The following is a 13,427-nucleotide window of genomic DNA, read 5'->3' on the forward strand; positions in this document are numbered from 1 at the left end:
GAAAAATTGGAAAACACGCCTACCAGGCTTCTGCTTTCATAGTAACATTGATCCAAAAGGGTTAGCAGGGCTTCAGTAATCCTCAAACGAGCAGATAATCCTGTATCTGCTGCACAGTGAGTGCATAGTATGTGGTAAGCTACAGACCAAAGGCAGAGTTTATTACATTAACTAGTACCTATCATCTTTATTATTGTGATCTTAAGTGGCATCTAATGTTCTCTCTAAAGATGCAAACTTCTTTATTCAGTGCCCCTTAAAAAAAACCCCCAAAATACCCCCAAAACTGAGTTTCTGTGGAGGGACTTCACTATCCAATTATTGCTGGTTTTGAAAAGTACACCACTTAGTGCTTTTGGAGAGGCTGTGGTTGGACAATAATTTTAAACTTATCCTAGAAGGGGTGCTGAGGTCAAGACTTCAAAAATTAAGAACTGGACAACTGGCAAGACCCTTGAAAATACATTAAATTAATGTTTTTTCATTTTATAATCTTAAAATGAAGCTCTACAAAGACAATGTATGTGTGACTACATGCTTTTTGTTGTTACATGTGCTCTCAGACAATGACCATATTTTTGGTACAGAGGAATTATGAGTGCAATTCTCCTTACTTAGGAAGGAGCCAAATGTAATACAGTGGAAAGTCCAGCTGAAGATAAACCTTCTGTCCATTGATCACTGCTAACATGTGGAATGCCAATGATGCCATTCCACTTACTGTAGATTATATTCAGTTAGACAGCAAAAAGTGCATAGTGCAAATGACAGTGTTGTTTCCTAGTCCTCCAAGAATATGAGAGTGGGAGGGGTGGTACTTGGAGGAGTAATTTATCAGTTTCAACATACTCAAACCATGGTATCATTCTTCTTGGCACAGTTTATATTCTGTTTGAACTTAAGCTCCAACAGTTTTCTGTCTGCCACTGAGTAGTGGTCATAATTTTTTTAAGTTTTGCAACACGCATTTGTTCCCACTCCACATTTAACTGACATTTAACAATCCAGAAAAGTACTTGAGTTTTCCAGGTCCCTGCTTTAGGAATGTCACTTGTCTTACATCTAGCATGAGAGACTCAATTGTTCTTGCTAATGTAATACAAACACAGCAAAGTTACTTCATGCTTCTGCTCCCAAATCCCTTCTTGCTTCACTAAGAAAGCTTTTCCAGTGAGGATTCACAAATAATCCTAATCGTCCCAAACCCAACAAAAATAGTTATTAATTGTTCTTGTTTACCTAGCGTTCCACACTCCATGGCAACTTGGTTACTTGACACCTTCCAAAAACAGGAAAAAACCCACACTGTACCCTAGAGCCTTGCACTCTTGTGCCAGAGAGTGAAGCCAGCTGAAAAACAAGATCCCTCTAAACCTCTTGCCTCTGTTGGAAGCTGCAGCAGAAAATTCCTTTTGTCTCTTCATCTGCAGACAGCAACTTTTCCTACTGTGACTCATTAATTTTATCCTCTTTGTTCAACCTTTGCAGAAAGGGGAAGGTTACTGGAGGGAAGGAATACATGGGGAGAAGAAATAAATAACAGTGAAGCACAGCCAGCTAAGATCAAAAGCCTGCCACTGACCTCTGCAACGCTACCTGCCTTCAGAGGGGCTGCAGGACGGAAGTATTTATTGCTGACATGTGGCCAGAGTAGAACAGTAGGATTTGGCATTTTGGAGGCAGCAACGCAAGTGATTGTGGCTCTTTGACTGGGAAGAGAGGTGATGTCTCCGGGAAGTTAAAGAACCTTTCCCCACCCTTAACAAGACTATCCCTTACACTCTTCCAATTGCCTCCACAGCTTGTCTCAGCCCACATAGCAGCTGGTTTCTCATATTCTGCTCCCCCAGCAATTCTGAACATGGATGAAGTGTCCTGCAGAGGGGACAGTTTCTGGAACAAACCCCACATTTCACTGTCCCATACCTGATGCCATGGTAATGGCTAGTAATGAAAGGCAGCTTGATAATCCCACACACCTACTCGTTCAAGTGCTGGTTTTACCATTTCCACCTCTTGCTCTATAATGGCCTCTCCTCAGTGAATCAAAGCAATCTGGTTCTTGCTAGAGGGTATTAAAACACATCGCTGTGAGTCCTCCGGTTCCAAGACTCTAGTCTCTTCTGCCATTTTATTAGTTTTTCCCTCTGTTCCTGTGTTAGCAGTCTGAAAAATCAGTGCATGAAATTATTTTGTCTGGATTCCTTTAACTCAGCATGGTAAAAGTCAGCAGGCTTTTTACGAGGTTTTCCTATTATTTATATTTTAAAGCAGTGCAACAAAAAACCCACATTCCTACTGACAACATGCCCATCAAAACAGTCAGACTCTGCAAGCAAATTTATAAATACAAAGCTTTTCACCTTCCAGTTTCCCTTATTATATATCTCATAGGTCATTTTACTGAGCTTGAGCACAAATTCAAACCTGGCAGTGAGGCCAAGAGCATGGCAGGGTCTATTATACCAGCAACTTGTCGACAAATACAGACCAGCACTAAGAATCATAAGCACAAAAGAAGCAGCATAAGATTTAGCAATGGAGTCATAAATTTACTCCAGTGAAAAGCTGCAGAAATCCTGACCTATTGCTGCAGACTCAAAGCTCAAGCATGAAAGCTTCTACCCCACCACTGTTCCTCAAGACTTGAACAATCCCTCGTCCTACAAATGTGTATTTGAAAAGCATTTCCATCCCCTCGAAAAGTTGGTCATATAAACTGGTCAGCAAAAAGCAACATTCAGAAATTGAGCTGGTTTTGCCCCTGAAGCTGAGGAGCTCCAGACCAAGGTCTGATCTGCAGTCAACCAACCACACTGTTTCAGCAGCCAGCTGAGTGAGGTGACTCTGCTTGTCTTTACACAAAGGCATCCCAAAAGGCTGAATTAAGAACAACCCTACTAGAGCTTCTACCACTTCCTCTTTACTGCAGAGCTCTCTCCTCAGCTTTCACACATTCCCATTCAAAAGCAAAATGCCTTAACATAAGTGAGTCTTTTAACCATTCTCCTAGCTCCCCCGAGAGATTTCCATCTTCCTCTGCCTCATGCGTTTTGTCCTTGTTGTAGGAAGCTTCTCTCTTCCCTCTCAAAATCCCTTCTGCTCGACGTAGTCATCCTTCATCCTGAGAGCAGCACTGTCGTCCGTGTGTTACACAACAGGGCAGAGCATACCTAGGCTGGAGCACGACTGTCACATCTTTACTTTTCCCACATTTCTGAAGCCACGTGTCAGAAAAAGAAAGGCTCAAAAGCAAACTCTTCGGATTCTCTCATTAAATAAACAAGCAGAAAAAAAATTCCCACAGGCAGAGATTCTGTTTGTATTTTCTATTCAAAAGATTCTTATGACAAAGTTACACTGATGAGGAGAAACAGTGAGTCCAGAGGCTCTGTTCATACAGAATTGTTGCAGCAATTGTTTCTTTTCAGCAAGCAACTCTCAAGTTTGAACCAGAAAAGCAGGTCAGTATTTCACATAAACCACGGTTGTACTCCAAATCCTTTTACAGGGAGGACAACCAGTTACATAATTCAGCTGGCTTTTGGGAAATAAGAATTTAGTTTTAAGGAAACTGCTTGAGGAAGACTCCTTGAGGCTGCAAATGTAGAACTAGACAGGTAAGCTAAGAAGGGATACGAAACATACATCACTACTTCTGGAGAAGAGGGAGAAGAGGGAAGAAGAAGAACTTCTGGAGAAATTTTTCCACTTGAGAGTTAATCACGACTAGACATTTTTCAGAAAAGAGACCCTTCTTCATTCACATATAGAGCTGTCAACAGATAAAGCAAACGAACCTGCCTAACGATGGCTAAGCTTCCATCATTGTGACAATTTGATTCCTTACCTCAGGCAAGAAGTAGAGGAATTCAGGACACAGTTCTTTTCTCTGAACAGCTGGCAAAATTTTGTAAGACACAGAAGGGCTTGGGGTGTGGGGAAATTATTAGGGTATTTAAGACAAATATCAGAAGGCATAACCCCGGCTTGGAAGAAATAACCTTAATGGTTTTGAAATACCAGATACAAAGGGAAGAAAAGTTAAGAGACAGGCAGGCAAGAACGAACAGGTGTAAATAAAATCACAAAAGAAAAGAAGTCTGGAGCCTACATGAACTCTACAAGAAACCTCTGTTGCAAGTACAGAAAAGAAAATATGAATAAATATCTGAAGACATATATATTGGCCTTTCATTTAGAGCTATTGGCTTATAACTAAGCCAGTAGCAGGAGATTCACACCACTGTTCTGAGCAGACTAAATCATATAACTAACATAACATTTAAGATTCCCTGGTAATGGGGGTCAGATGGAGCAATGGAAAACAGGTTTGTCAGGTGTAGCAGGGGTTCAGCTTCTTCCACCAAAAGCTGAGGCAAGGGACAGAAGAAAGTGTCAGATAAACTGCAGCAGTCTCAAAAAAGGCTTTTTCTTAGTAGGATACCTAGCGTGGAAGGTCTGGAAGTCCCTTAGAACCACAAGGACCTCTGAGGGCTTCCAGGGTATGGGGTAGGGGGAGAGATGCACTGCAGGCTACTACCAGTATTGTTTGTTTGCTTTTTAAAACCCACATATAAGGGTTTCTGGAATATTAAAATCCATCAACTGAATATGTAAAAGTGAAATTAATCAATACGGGATGGAATATTGTGATGTATCATGTAGTATTCCTACAATGCCGTTTAAACTTTGTCTCATCATTTGCTCACACGTACTCTCCTAGACACACACACACACAGACACACACACAATCTATGCAATACCGTATGTGTAAAGATGTTCCAGTATCCAAGCACTGCAGTTGGATACAGACTCAGGTGCTGATACTACAACAAGTTCTAAGTGGGCAAATAAAATTGAGTTGGAGTTGAGTCCAGGTGTTACCCTCACTGTGGAGTTCAAACTTTGGAGAGAAAAGTCCAAGAACCAGAGAGAGAGAGAGAAAGAAAACAAAATCACAAGGGGTTATAAAGAACATCAGATATGCAATCAAATGCAACAATTAGTTATGCTTTTGCAGTAACATTTGATACATAAAATCCTCACAAGTTTTTGCATCTTCCTTTCTCTTTGAAGGAAACAAGAATAAACTGCAATATCACATAGACGCTGTTTCTCTTCAACAAAAAAATAAAAGATAAAAAAATACATTGTTACTCCTCTGTTTAAACTTTATTTACAAATAACTGGGTATTTCTAATCTAGACATAGAAGCTCTTTCCAGGATAAATGGCAATAAGCTATGGATGATCTGAGCCCATGTCTCACAAAAAATACAATAGTTTTACTTGGTATCAATAAACATTTTAAAATATACTAAATTTTGCCAAGTGTTACAATCATTGTCCAAACTGAATAGTAGTCTGAGTGCTGAACGAAGTGCATCAACAGAAAATATAAATTTTAGTGTAACATTTCTTTGTCATTCATGATAGCCAGTTATCCTTGCAAGTCATTAAAGCAAGTATCACAGACCCGGACAGGCTTCTTAGAAGAAGGAGTTAAGGCATTCTTTGCTGAGCACTCGGCACAAAAGATATTTCCACACTGTCTACAGTGATGCTGTGAAAGAGAAGAAACATACATGCTGAACATCAATGACAGGGCATTGATCACTAAGAGAGATCATTATCATGTCAAGTAAACTTTCATGTTTCAGAAGTTAGTTTGAATTTTTAAATAGTAGTTACATAGCACACAGAAGGGCATAGGAGTAAATCCTTTCTAAAGGGTATAGGAGTAAAATATTCAGAAGCACCTCACTGAGTCAGGAGACTATACCAGTTTCGGAAATGAACTGGTTGAAGTTCATCCTCCTCTTGAATTTCTCCTCTTGAACTTATTCTGGTCACATAAAACACATTCTTCTTACATGTAACTATCGCTTTCACACTGAGAAGTAACCTTGAATCTAAGGATCCAGCAGCCTTTGATCAAAGACTACCCAAAGGATATCACTGAAATAATGCAGGACAGGGAGAGGGTCCTAAGACCAAGTCAGGAAGTACTGCAAAACGAACCGCATTAATATCCCTTATCTACTTCATTACCAAGTCACTTTATTGGAGGGATGGTAATCTCTGGATGAAAGGCAGACCCTGCCAGCTGAGGGATGCTAACATCTTAGCTGACCACAGCTGTTTTTACAAAGGTCTGACTACAGACCTGAAACACGTCCAGTTGTTTCTTCTGTTTCATGTCTAGTTAGTGTTTAGAAATATATAGTCACAAAGCACCAGATCATGTTGATGCCTCATATTTTCACATATATCGAATTTCAACAAATCTATGTTCCTTTTATACCTGTAAATCCAGTTCAAACTGGTTGTAAATAAGTTTACTGTAAATACCCTTACAACAGTGTCATTTTGCTTGCTCGCTTAGGGGATTTAACTACTTTAACACTGTTTATAAACTGAGGATGTTAAAATGGCAAAAGAATCATGAATAAAGTAAGCTCCACAAACTTTATTCTTAATATTTAAGGCACTGCAAGTAATAACTGTATTCTGAGATGTCCTGAGTATCACAGCACTATTAAGGCCATTTTCTGAAGTTTGTATCCCATCTAAGTGTTTCAAAAGAATAGAAAAAGAAAATCCCCACAGACACACAGTAAAACACACCTACCCTTCTCACTGTCACTGAAAAGCCTTTTCCACAGGCCATACAATTCTGTACCTCATTGTCTTCTGCCCACTTCCTGTTGAGAGCTTGGGTGTGTTTGATCTATATAGAAGATACACAAAAAGCAGGGTTTTTTTTAAATGCATGTCTAATTCCTACTAATTTCCTCTATTTTCACTGCACGCACTACCCAGTGTGGTATAAAAGCACCAATTCTGCCATGATACTGAGAAGCTGTATTTGTTCAGAGAGAAAATCTTCCAACTTTCAAAACTATAAGCAGATTTAAGAACCCACAGACAGCAATATGGCCCTCGTACACCACAAGCATAACATCTTAATCACTCTGGAGCAGTAACCCACCACCAATCTGACAAAAACTTGAAATTCTCATAAGTTCCCACACAGAGAATCAACAGGTTTAATTGCTTCAAATCAAATTATACCTGTAATGACTGGTTTTCTCGGCCAAGTTCCTGCATCGCAGCAGTAGTGTTGTCCAGCTTTTTCTTCATTTCTACAAGTTTGGCTTGAAGCTTTTCAATTTCTCCCTCACTTTTTATACACCTGAGGGAAAACAGTAAATAGTCAGCTCAAAGCATATAAGGCAACGTACACTGCCTCCTTTGGGCAAGTTGTCATGTCTGAGAAGTTACTCTCATAAAATCCAGCCAAAAATATCCTTGCTGGGAAAAGTTCTTGGATGCCTTGAGTGGAAAAATGTTCTGTTTTAACAATCAGTTTAAGATTATCTGGCATTGCTCCCAAATATCTGCAGCTTATTAATAGCTGGAGTTTCTCCCAAAACCAGGGACAGTACTGAATGCAGTCCATCAACAGTAAGCCCCGATAAGCACCCCTGTGCAAGAGGACACTCTCATGAACCAGCTGCAACAGATCAGGTCAGACAACAGAGCAGAAAAGAAACATTTTTCTTTTAGCAAGGCCACCTCCCATCAGCTGAAATTCAGTTAACTGTTGAAAGCCAAATTTCAAAGAGTGTTTTTCTGCCAAGCTGTAAACGGCTACTGGATGAGTTCAGCACAGTATGGCAAGGGATTGCCAAAGAAAGAGGATCTCACTTGAATTGATCCCATCCTTTCCTAATGTCTACTGCTCAAAAAGCAAATCAGCAAGCTTGACAGTATCGAAAAAAGTTTTCCACTCTGCCTTCACCAAACATGTCAGGAAATAAGGCCAAAGAAAGTTTCCTGTCTCACAGGTGTTTCTTCTACCCTTGTAATCGCTGCTTTCAGGTAACTCCCACTGCTTGCATGCCTCCTGCTGCCTGAAGGAGAGGTGCTCTGCTTACCTAGCATTTAAGTATATTGCAGACACAATAGCAGAACTGGAGAAAAGAAGACTGTAGGTTTTCAGGAGGAAGAAAATGCTTCCTGTGTGAACCTTAGCCTATCTAATCCAATTACATGTTCAATCTCCTAACATTGAGCAGCGGGCATACCTAGAAGTCCCTAAGCAAATTCTGTTACTGGAAGCACTAAGGAGTCTCTTCCAGGCTTGTGGATGACTGCTGCATCTACTCTGACTGAGTCAAGGCAGGGGAGCCTCAGACTGATGGAGAAGAATAGTTAACTCAGGCAACAAGGCCTTGCAAGGTTCACACAACAGATGAGATAAGAAGCCACAACCTACACACCTCAAAGTTCAGAGAAGCCCAATGGATTTAGAAGGCTCTTACAGATGGGCATAAATCTTCTAGCAAAAGCACAGTTGTGGTTTTGCTGATAAGTAAGGTCCTGATAAGCCTGCCTGATTTTCTACAAAGCGATCACCCTGTCAAAGCCCACAAAGAGCACAGTTTGTTCCCAACACCCCTTGCTGTGCTTTGGCAGGGATGACAGAAGGTTGCACTCTGGAAACTGCACCCACAGGCCAGGCACTAGGAACAAACACAGATTTAGATAAAGCATGCATAGTGAATCCTGAATCAAATGAAACAAGTTTTCAGTGTGAGGCTATCCATTTCCCAAACTATGCTTCCACATCATCATGACCACAGCTTACCTCTCCAGCAACGCTCTTCTCTCGTCCTGATTATTCTGCACTGTTGCTTCCAAGACAGCAATGTCCCCACGTAGATCATCTGTCTGTTTCTCCAGCTCGCTCACTCGCCTCTGACTGCTTTGCCATTCTTTCTTCACAGTAGCCAAGTTTTCATTCAGAGCTGTGACCTGCATGGTGAGCTTGGTCTCCTTTTCCTCATGCTTTCGGTTTTCTTCTTCTTTCTCTTTTTTCTCTGTGTGCTAAAAAAACAATGGAACAATGAAAAACAACCTTCCAAGTATTCTTTCGCTATTCCCTACGTTTAATTGAGCAAAAGAATCTTACTGTACTAGAATCACTACTTTTAATCAACAAACGCTATTATACAAGGCTGTCATCCCACTGAATTTTTTTACACCATTAAATGCCTCAAACATTTCTGACCTTGTCATTTAAAAATTAATGTAATGTGAAACTTAAGTCAACTCTCTGCTTCCTCTCTGTCCCTGAAAGAATCCAAAGGCATGTTCACAAAACAAGTCTTATACTCTCTAACATACTAACCAGTTTATCTTCAATTTCAGCACATTCTTTCTTCAGGTCCTCTTCTCTCTTTTTCAGCTGATCTTTGACAGCTTGATGGGTTTTCTTCTCCTGTTCCAGAGCTGAATTCATATTATCTACTTTGACCTGCAGCTCTAATTTCTGTTGAATCAATAGCTGTTTTGCATCCTTCAGATTTGCCACCTCCTGTTAGGATACAGAGCTCAAAGTTAAAGTAGCAACATTGAAAGTGTAAATGATTTACATTCAAAATGACTGTAATTCTTTCCAAGGAGAGTACAGCAATAATTTTTAGTTTTATCACTGGAAGAAAGGATGATTTTATAGGACAAAGTATCAGTGATTTTCATGATCAAAGATTTTAAACTTATACCTGTATTATGAACAACCTTCAATTTTTAAAATAAATTTAATGTATGTTTCTACTAAAGTAGTGGAAGCTCTGTTGGATTATTTTATACAGCTCTTTGAAAAGATACATCCATTGTCATTTTCTAGAGTCTGTTCTAAAATTTACTTCACATTGTTCTCTCGTTGCAATAATGAGGTTAAAAGCATTGTAATGACAATGTAAAAACCAAACACTGATGAAAGAAAGCTAGTTTCGATTAGTCTTAAAAGTATAAATAATTACCCTGTGTTTTAAGCAAGTAGGATGATACATTTGGTCCTAAATATTAGTTTTACTTGTTCTTCTGTAATAAAACTTAAAAAATCCTGAAGTAAAATAGTTAGTTAAATTTATAGGAATCATTTTCCTTAAAATTACACAGCTAAGCATGCAGGTACTAACAGACTAATAGGGCTTGCCAGTTTTCCATAAATCAAAACTCACATCACAAATTAAAACAAACAAAGACAGCGACAGAACATATCCTGAGGACAGGGGCATTCCCTATAGATGCCTATCTATCCATTCCTTGGTAGGACATGGGAAACAGAGTATAAGCCTTTAGGAGACAATTTCTGTTTTAGTCTAATTGCTTGTAAGGAGACCAAGAGATTAATATTAAGCTGCTATTGGTGTGCACACATTTTATATACATCTTCATACATTTTCTTCTTTAGAATAGAGATTTTAGGAATGATGAGAATTATAAAAGCCTTTCCCCAAAATCCAAGAAAGTACCGGCCATAGATTGCTTGACAGAAACAAAATACAGACTTCTATCTAAAAATAAGAGACCATTTTTCTAAACACTGGAGAACAAAAGAACATCTGAAACTCGTAAGATATCACGTTATGTTCTTTTTATTAGCATATAGGGACTGTACCTTCATTTATACTTGTGCAGCAACTTAAACGCTGTGTGCTTAATAGATGCAAATACAACTACTAATAGTATAATACGGAAAACACAAACTATGGCCTTTTAGGAGTGTTTGTTTCTACAGAAACTAAAAAATAAAATACACAGAATGTGGCAAGAAATAGTTTGTTTTACTGAAGACTAAAAATTATTTAATTACAGCTTCCAAACTTTTACCCTTTAGAGAGCTCATTTGATTATGATGATTTTGGAAGTGAGTTAAGTCTTTTATGAGGCTCCTGACGTTGTTTCTTCCCCAACTGTGACTTTTTAAGACATTTTAAGAAACCACAGCACATCAAGGGGGTTTCAACTCTACCACACATCCTTAAGAAGTACCAGCTGTGCCTAGAATATCTGGGAAACTTCATGTTCATGACACTTCTGGACATCTTTTCTGCATTTCAGAATAGTCAAGCAAGGGTATGCACAGTGAATCTACAGTGGAACAGAAGAAAAGCCAGGACATACAACCCATCCTGAAGCTAAGAGAAGTTACATGGTCCACCTGGCCAAGAACAGTGGGCACCGGCGCTCCAGTATTATCACTAATCAAGTCAGCATTGCTCAGGAACCTCAACAGAATCTATGCTTTGGTTCCCTTACCTGCAATACTGATATTTACAGCAACCATCTTTGCAAAGCCATTCCAGATAACATCTACTGAGTAGGCACATATTTCCTATCAGATAACCAACCACATGAAGACTCAGTGTGTCTTAATATACCTTCTCAAATTCTTGCTTGCAGGCTCTAAGCTCTTCACCCAGCTTGGCACTTTCTTTTTCAAGTCTACTCCTTATTTCCTGGAGCTCTGTTGTTTTACATTTTTCATTAGCCAAGTCTTTTTCTTTCAAAATCTTGAAGAGAAATAAAAAGTGCTAGAAAAGTTACTTCTTCCAAGTTTACAAAATAAAAAAACAACCAAACAAAAAACATCCAGGGCCCAAAACCTACTTAGAGGCTTTGTAATTAAGGGGAAACAACTGCCATGTATCTCTATCCACAGGTTGTAGTGCAAACAATTAGCAGCATGTTTGCAGTTTTAGATGTAAAACTAATAATGTTTTTCCACCTGTCTAGCCACTTAGAACAAATTAACAGCCTATTTCAAACCAAATTCACTTCAACTGTCTGTTAAAAGTCTTTGCACCAGAGGTTCAGGAGAACTGCTATGCACTACAACAGTGCTATGCCCTCAAAATACCCCTTGTTTAGAGATGCAACAGAAATTAATAAAGGGTGCCTGTGCGGGGTGGATGTGTCTGTCTGAAGATTTCAAAAGATAGAGGCATTTACCCTGTCATTCTGAAGATCTTGTAACATTTTAGTCTTCTCGCCCAGCTGCTGCTCCTTCTTTGATGCATCCTGCTCCAGCGTAGACTTTGCTTTCTTAAGTTCCTGAATCTGCTGATTATTGCTAGCAATTCGATTTCTGCTGGAAACTAACTCTTCTTGAGCTAGAGCAAGTTTTTCTTCTGTGGACTAATTACAAAGAGAGTTCTGCAAATTATCTGTCAGTATACGAGCTTCAGATACTCAACAGTCACTTAAATATTTTCCACATGGAAAAATCATTATCTAGCATGCAAAATTTAGCTTCAAATGTTGACAAAGCAAATTCTTTCAAGATAAAACTAAATTATTTTTTAAGCTCTTACTTAAATCCTATTCAAACCTCTTGTTGAAGGTTAGTGATTTTAAAAGGTTAGTGATTTTAAAAGGAACAATAAGCACAACTTTGACTTCACTTAATTATGGATATGGTTTAGTCATATGTTGATTTAAAAACAATTTGATTTCTGATGCCTCCTAACCCTCCTGTTAATGTCTAAAGTACTTAGTCTGTAGAGTCAGACTTAGTTTGAAACACCAATGATGGAACACTGCTGATTCAATAGCATTTTCAACAACTGCAGTGGGTCTTAAAAGGTTCACACTGGCTTTTAAAATTACTTTGCAGACAAATTCATTTGTTTTCTGAGCTATTAGAGTTTACCACTTAACACTTCACAAGGTGTTAACTCCGAAATTTTTTTAAGAAAATAGGAGGTGCTTTTGCAATTTCAAGCTTTCAGCAGGGTGGGTCTTTCAGAAAGCAAAATTATCCCACTTTGCTCCACTGTGGGTAGTGGAGTACCGTATTTTCCTAACAATGAGAAATTATGGGAAGCATAGCACCATCATATAACATCTTCACAGGAAAACCCAATAGTCTCTGCAGTTTTAGAAAGAAACATAACGAAGCCACAGCTTTTATTCAAATTTGTTTCCAGTAGAAGAAATGTGGTTGCATCCAATTTGTTAGCACAGGATGATGAAATCTGATGAAGTGGAGAGTGACACCCAAATTAAAAGCCTCACATAGGGGATACTCCTCTTTCACCTTCCCCCCCCCCCCCCCCCCCCCCCAAAGTGTCTACATTGGACAGGTTATCTCATTGCATCTATACCTAGGCTAAGACAATGTAAATATTCTTAGAAGGGGAGCAAGTATTCAGCCTAGTCTGCACTGTATTATGTGCAAACATTTCTATAATTCAGTAGTTTGTAATGTAAGAGACTTGGAATTTTGCATACAATTTAGCATACTATAGTTTACATATACAAGTGCCTCTTAATTGTGCTGCAATTAATAAAGATGCTACCTACCTTAACTGGGAAACCATTCAATATAATATCAACAGTAAATCAACCTTCTATCTATTTATGCCTTTCTTTCTGATTTGTGCAAAAGTCCCTCACAGCATCCTTTGGAAATGAGCAGAAATCTTCTGGCACTTGGTTAAACATTCCAGTTATTATCCTTGCTCCTGGCCCAGTCTCCACTGAGACTGTAATTCAGCCCAATTCTTTTGGACTGCTGAGGAGCTCACATCTTTAACATAAAATCATCTCTCAAAACATCTGATGCCATTT

At 39.0% G+C, this 13,427-nt stretch overlaps 1 protein-coding gene across 1 annotated transcript in view; it reads right to left on the minus strand.

The window, feature by feature from the left end:
* Positions 1–4,892: 4,892 nt before the first annotated feature.
* The window catches only part of EEA1 (early endosome antigen 1), a 73,752-nt gene continuing 65,217 nt past the window's right edge, over positions 4,893–13,427 (minus strand). The window contains exons 23-29 of the mRNA XM_059816592.1: positions 11,808–11,993; positions 11,237–11,368; positions 9,199–9,384; positions 8,656–8,894; positions 7,077–7,197; positions 6,634–6,732; positions 4,893–5,565 (exon numbers count right to left, since the gene is read on the minus strand). Coding sequence (XP_059672575.1) covers positions 5,443–5,565; positions 6,634–6,732; positions 7,077–7,197; positions 8,656–8,894; positions 9,199–9,384; positions 11,237–11,368; positions 11,808–11,993 — 1,086 coding nt within the window. The 3' untranslated portion in view covers positions 4,893–5,442. The remainder of the gene's footprint in view (positions 5,566–6,633; positions 6,733–7,076; positions 7,198–8,655; positions 8,895–9,198; positions 9,385–11,236; positions 11,369–11,807; positions 11,994–13,427) is intronic.

This window comes from Gavia stellata, chromosome 4, assembly GCF_030936135.1.
Source record: "Gavia stellata isolate bGavSte3 chromosome 4, bGavSte3.hap2, whole genome shotgun sequence".
NCBI classification, from domain to species: Eukaryota; Metazoa; Chordata; class Aves; order Gaviiformes; family Gaviidae; genus Gavia; species Gavia stellata.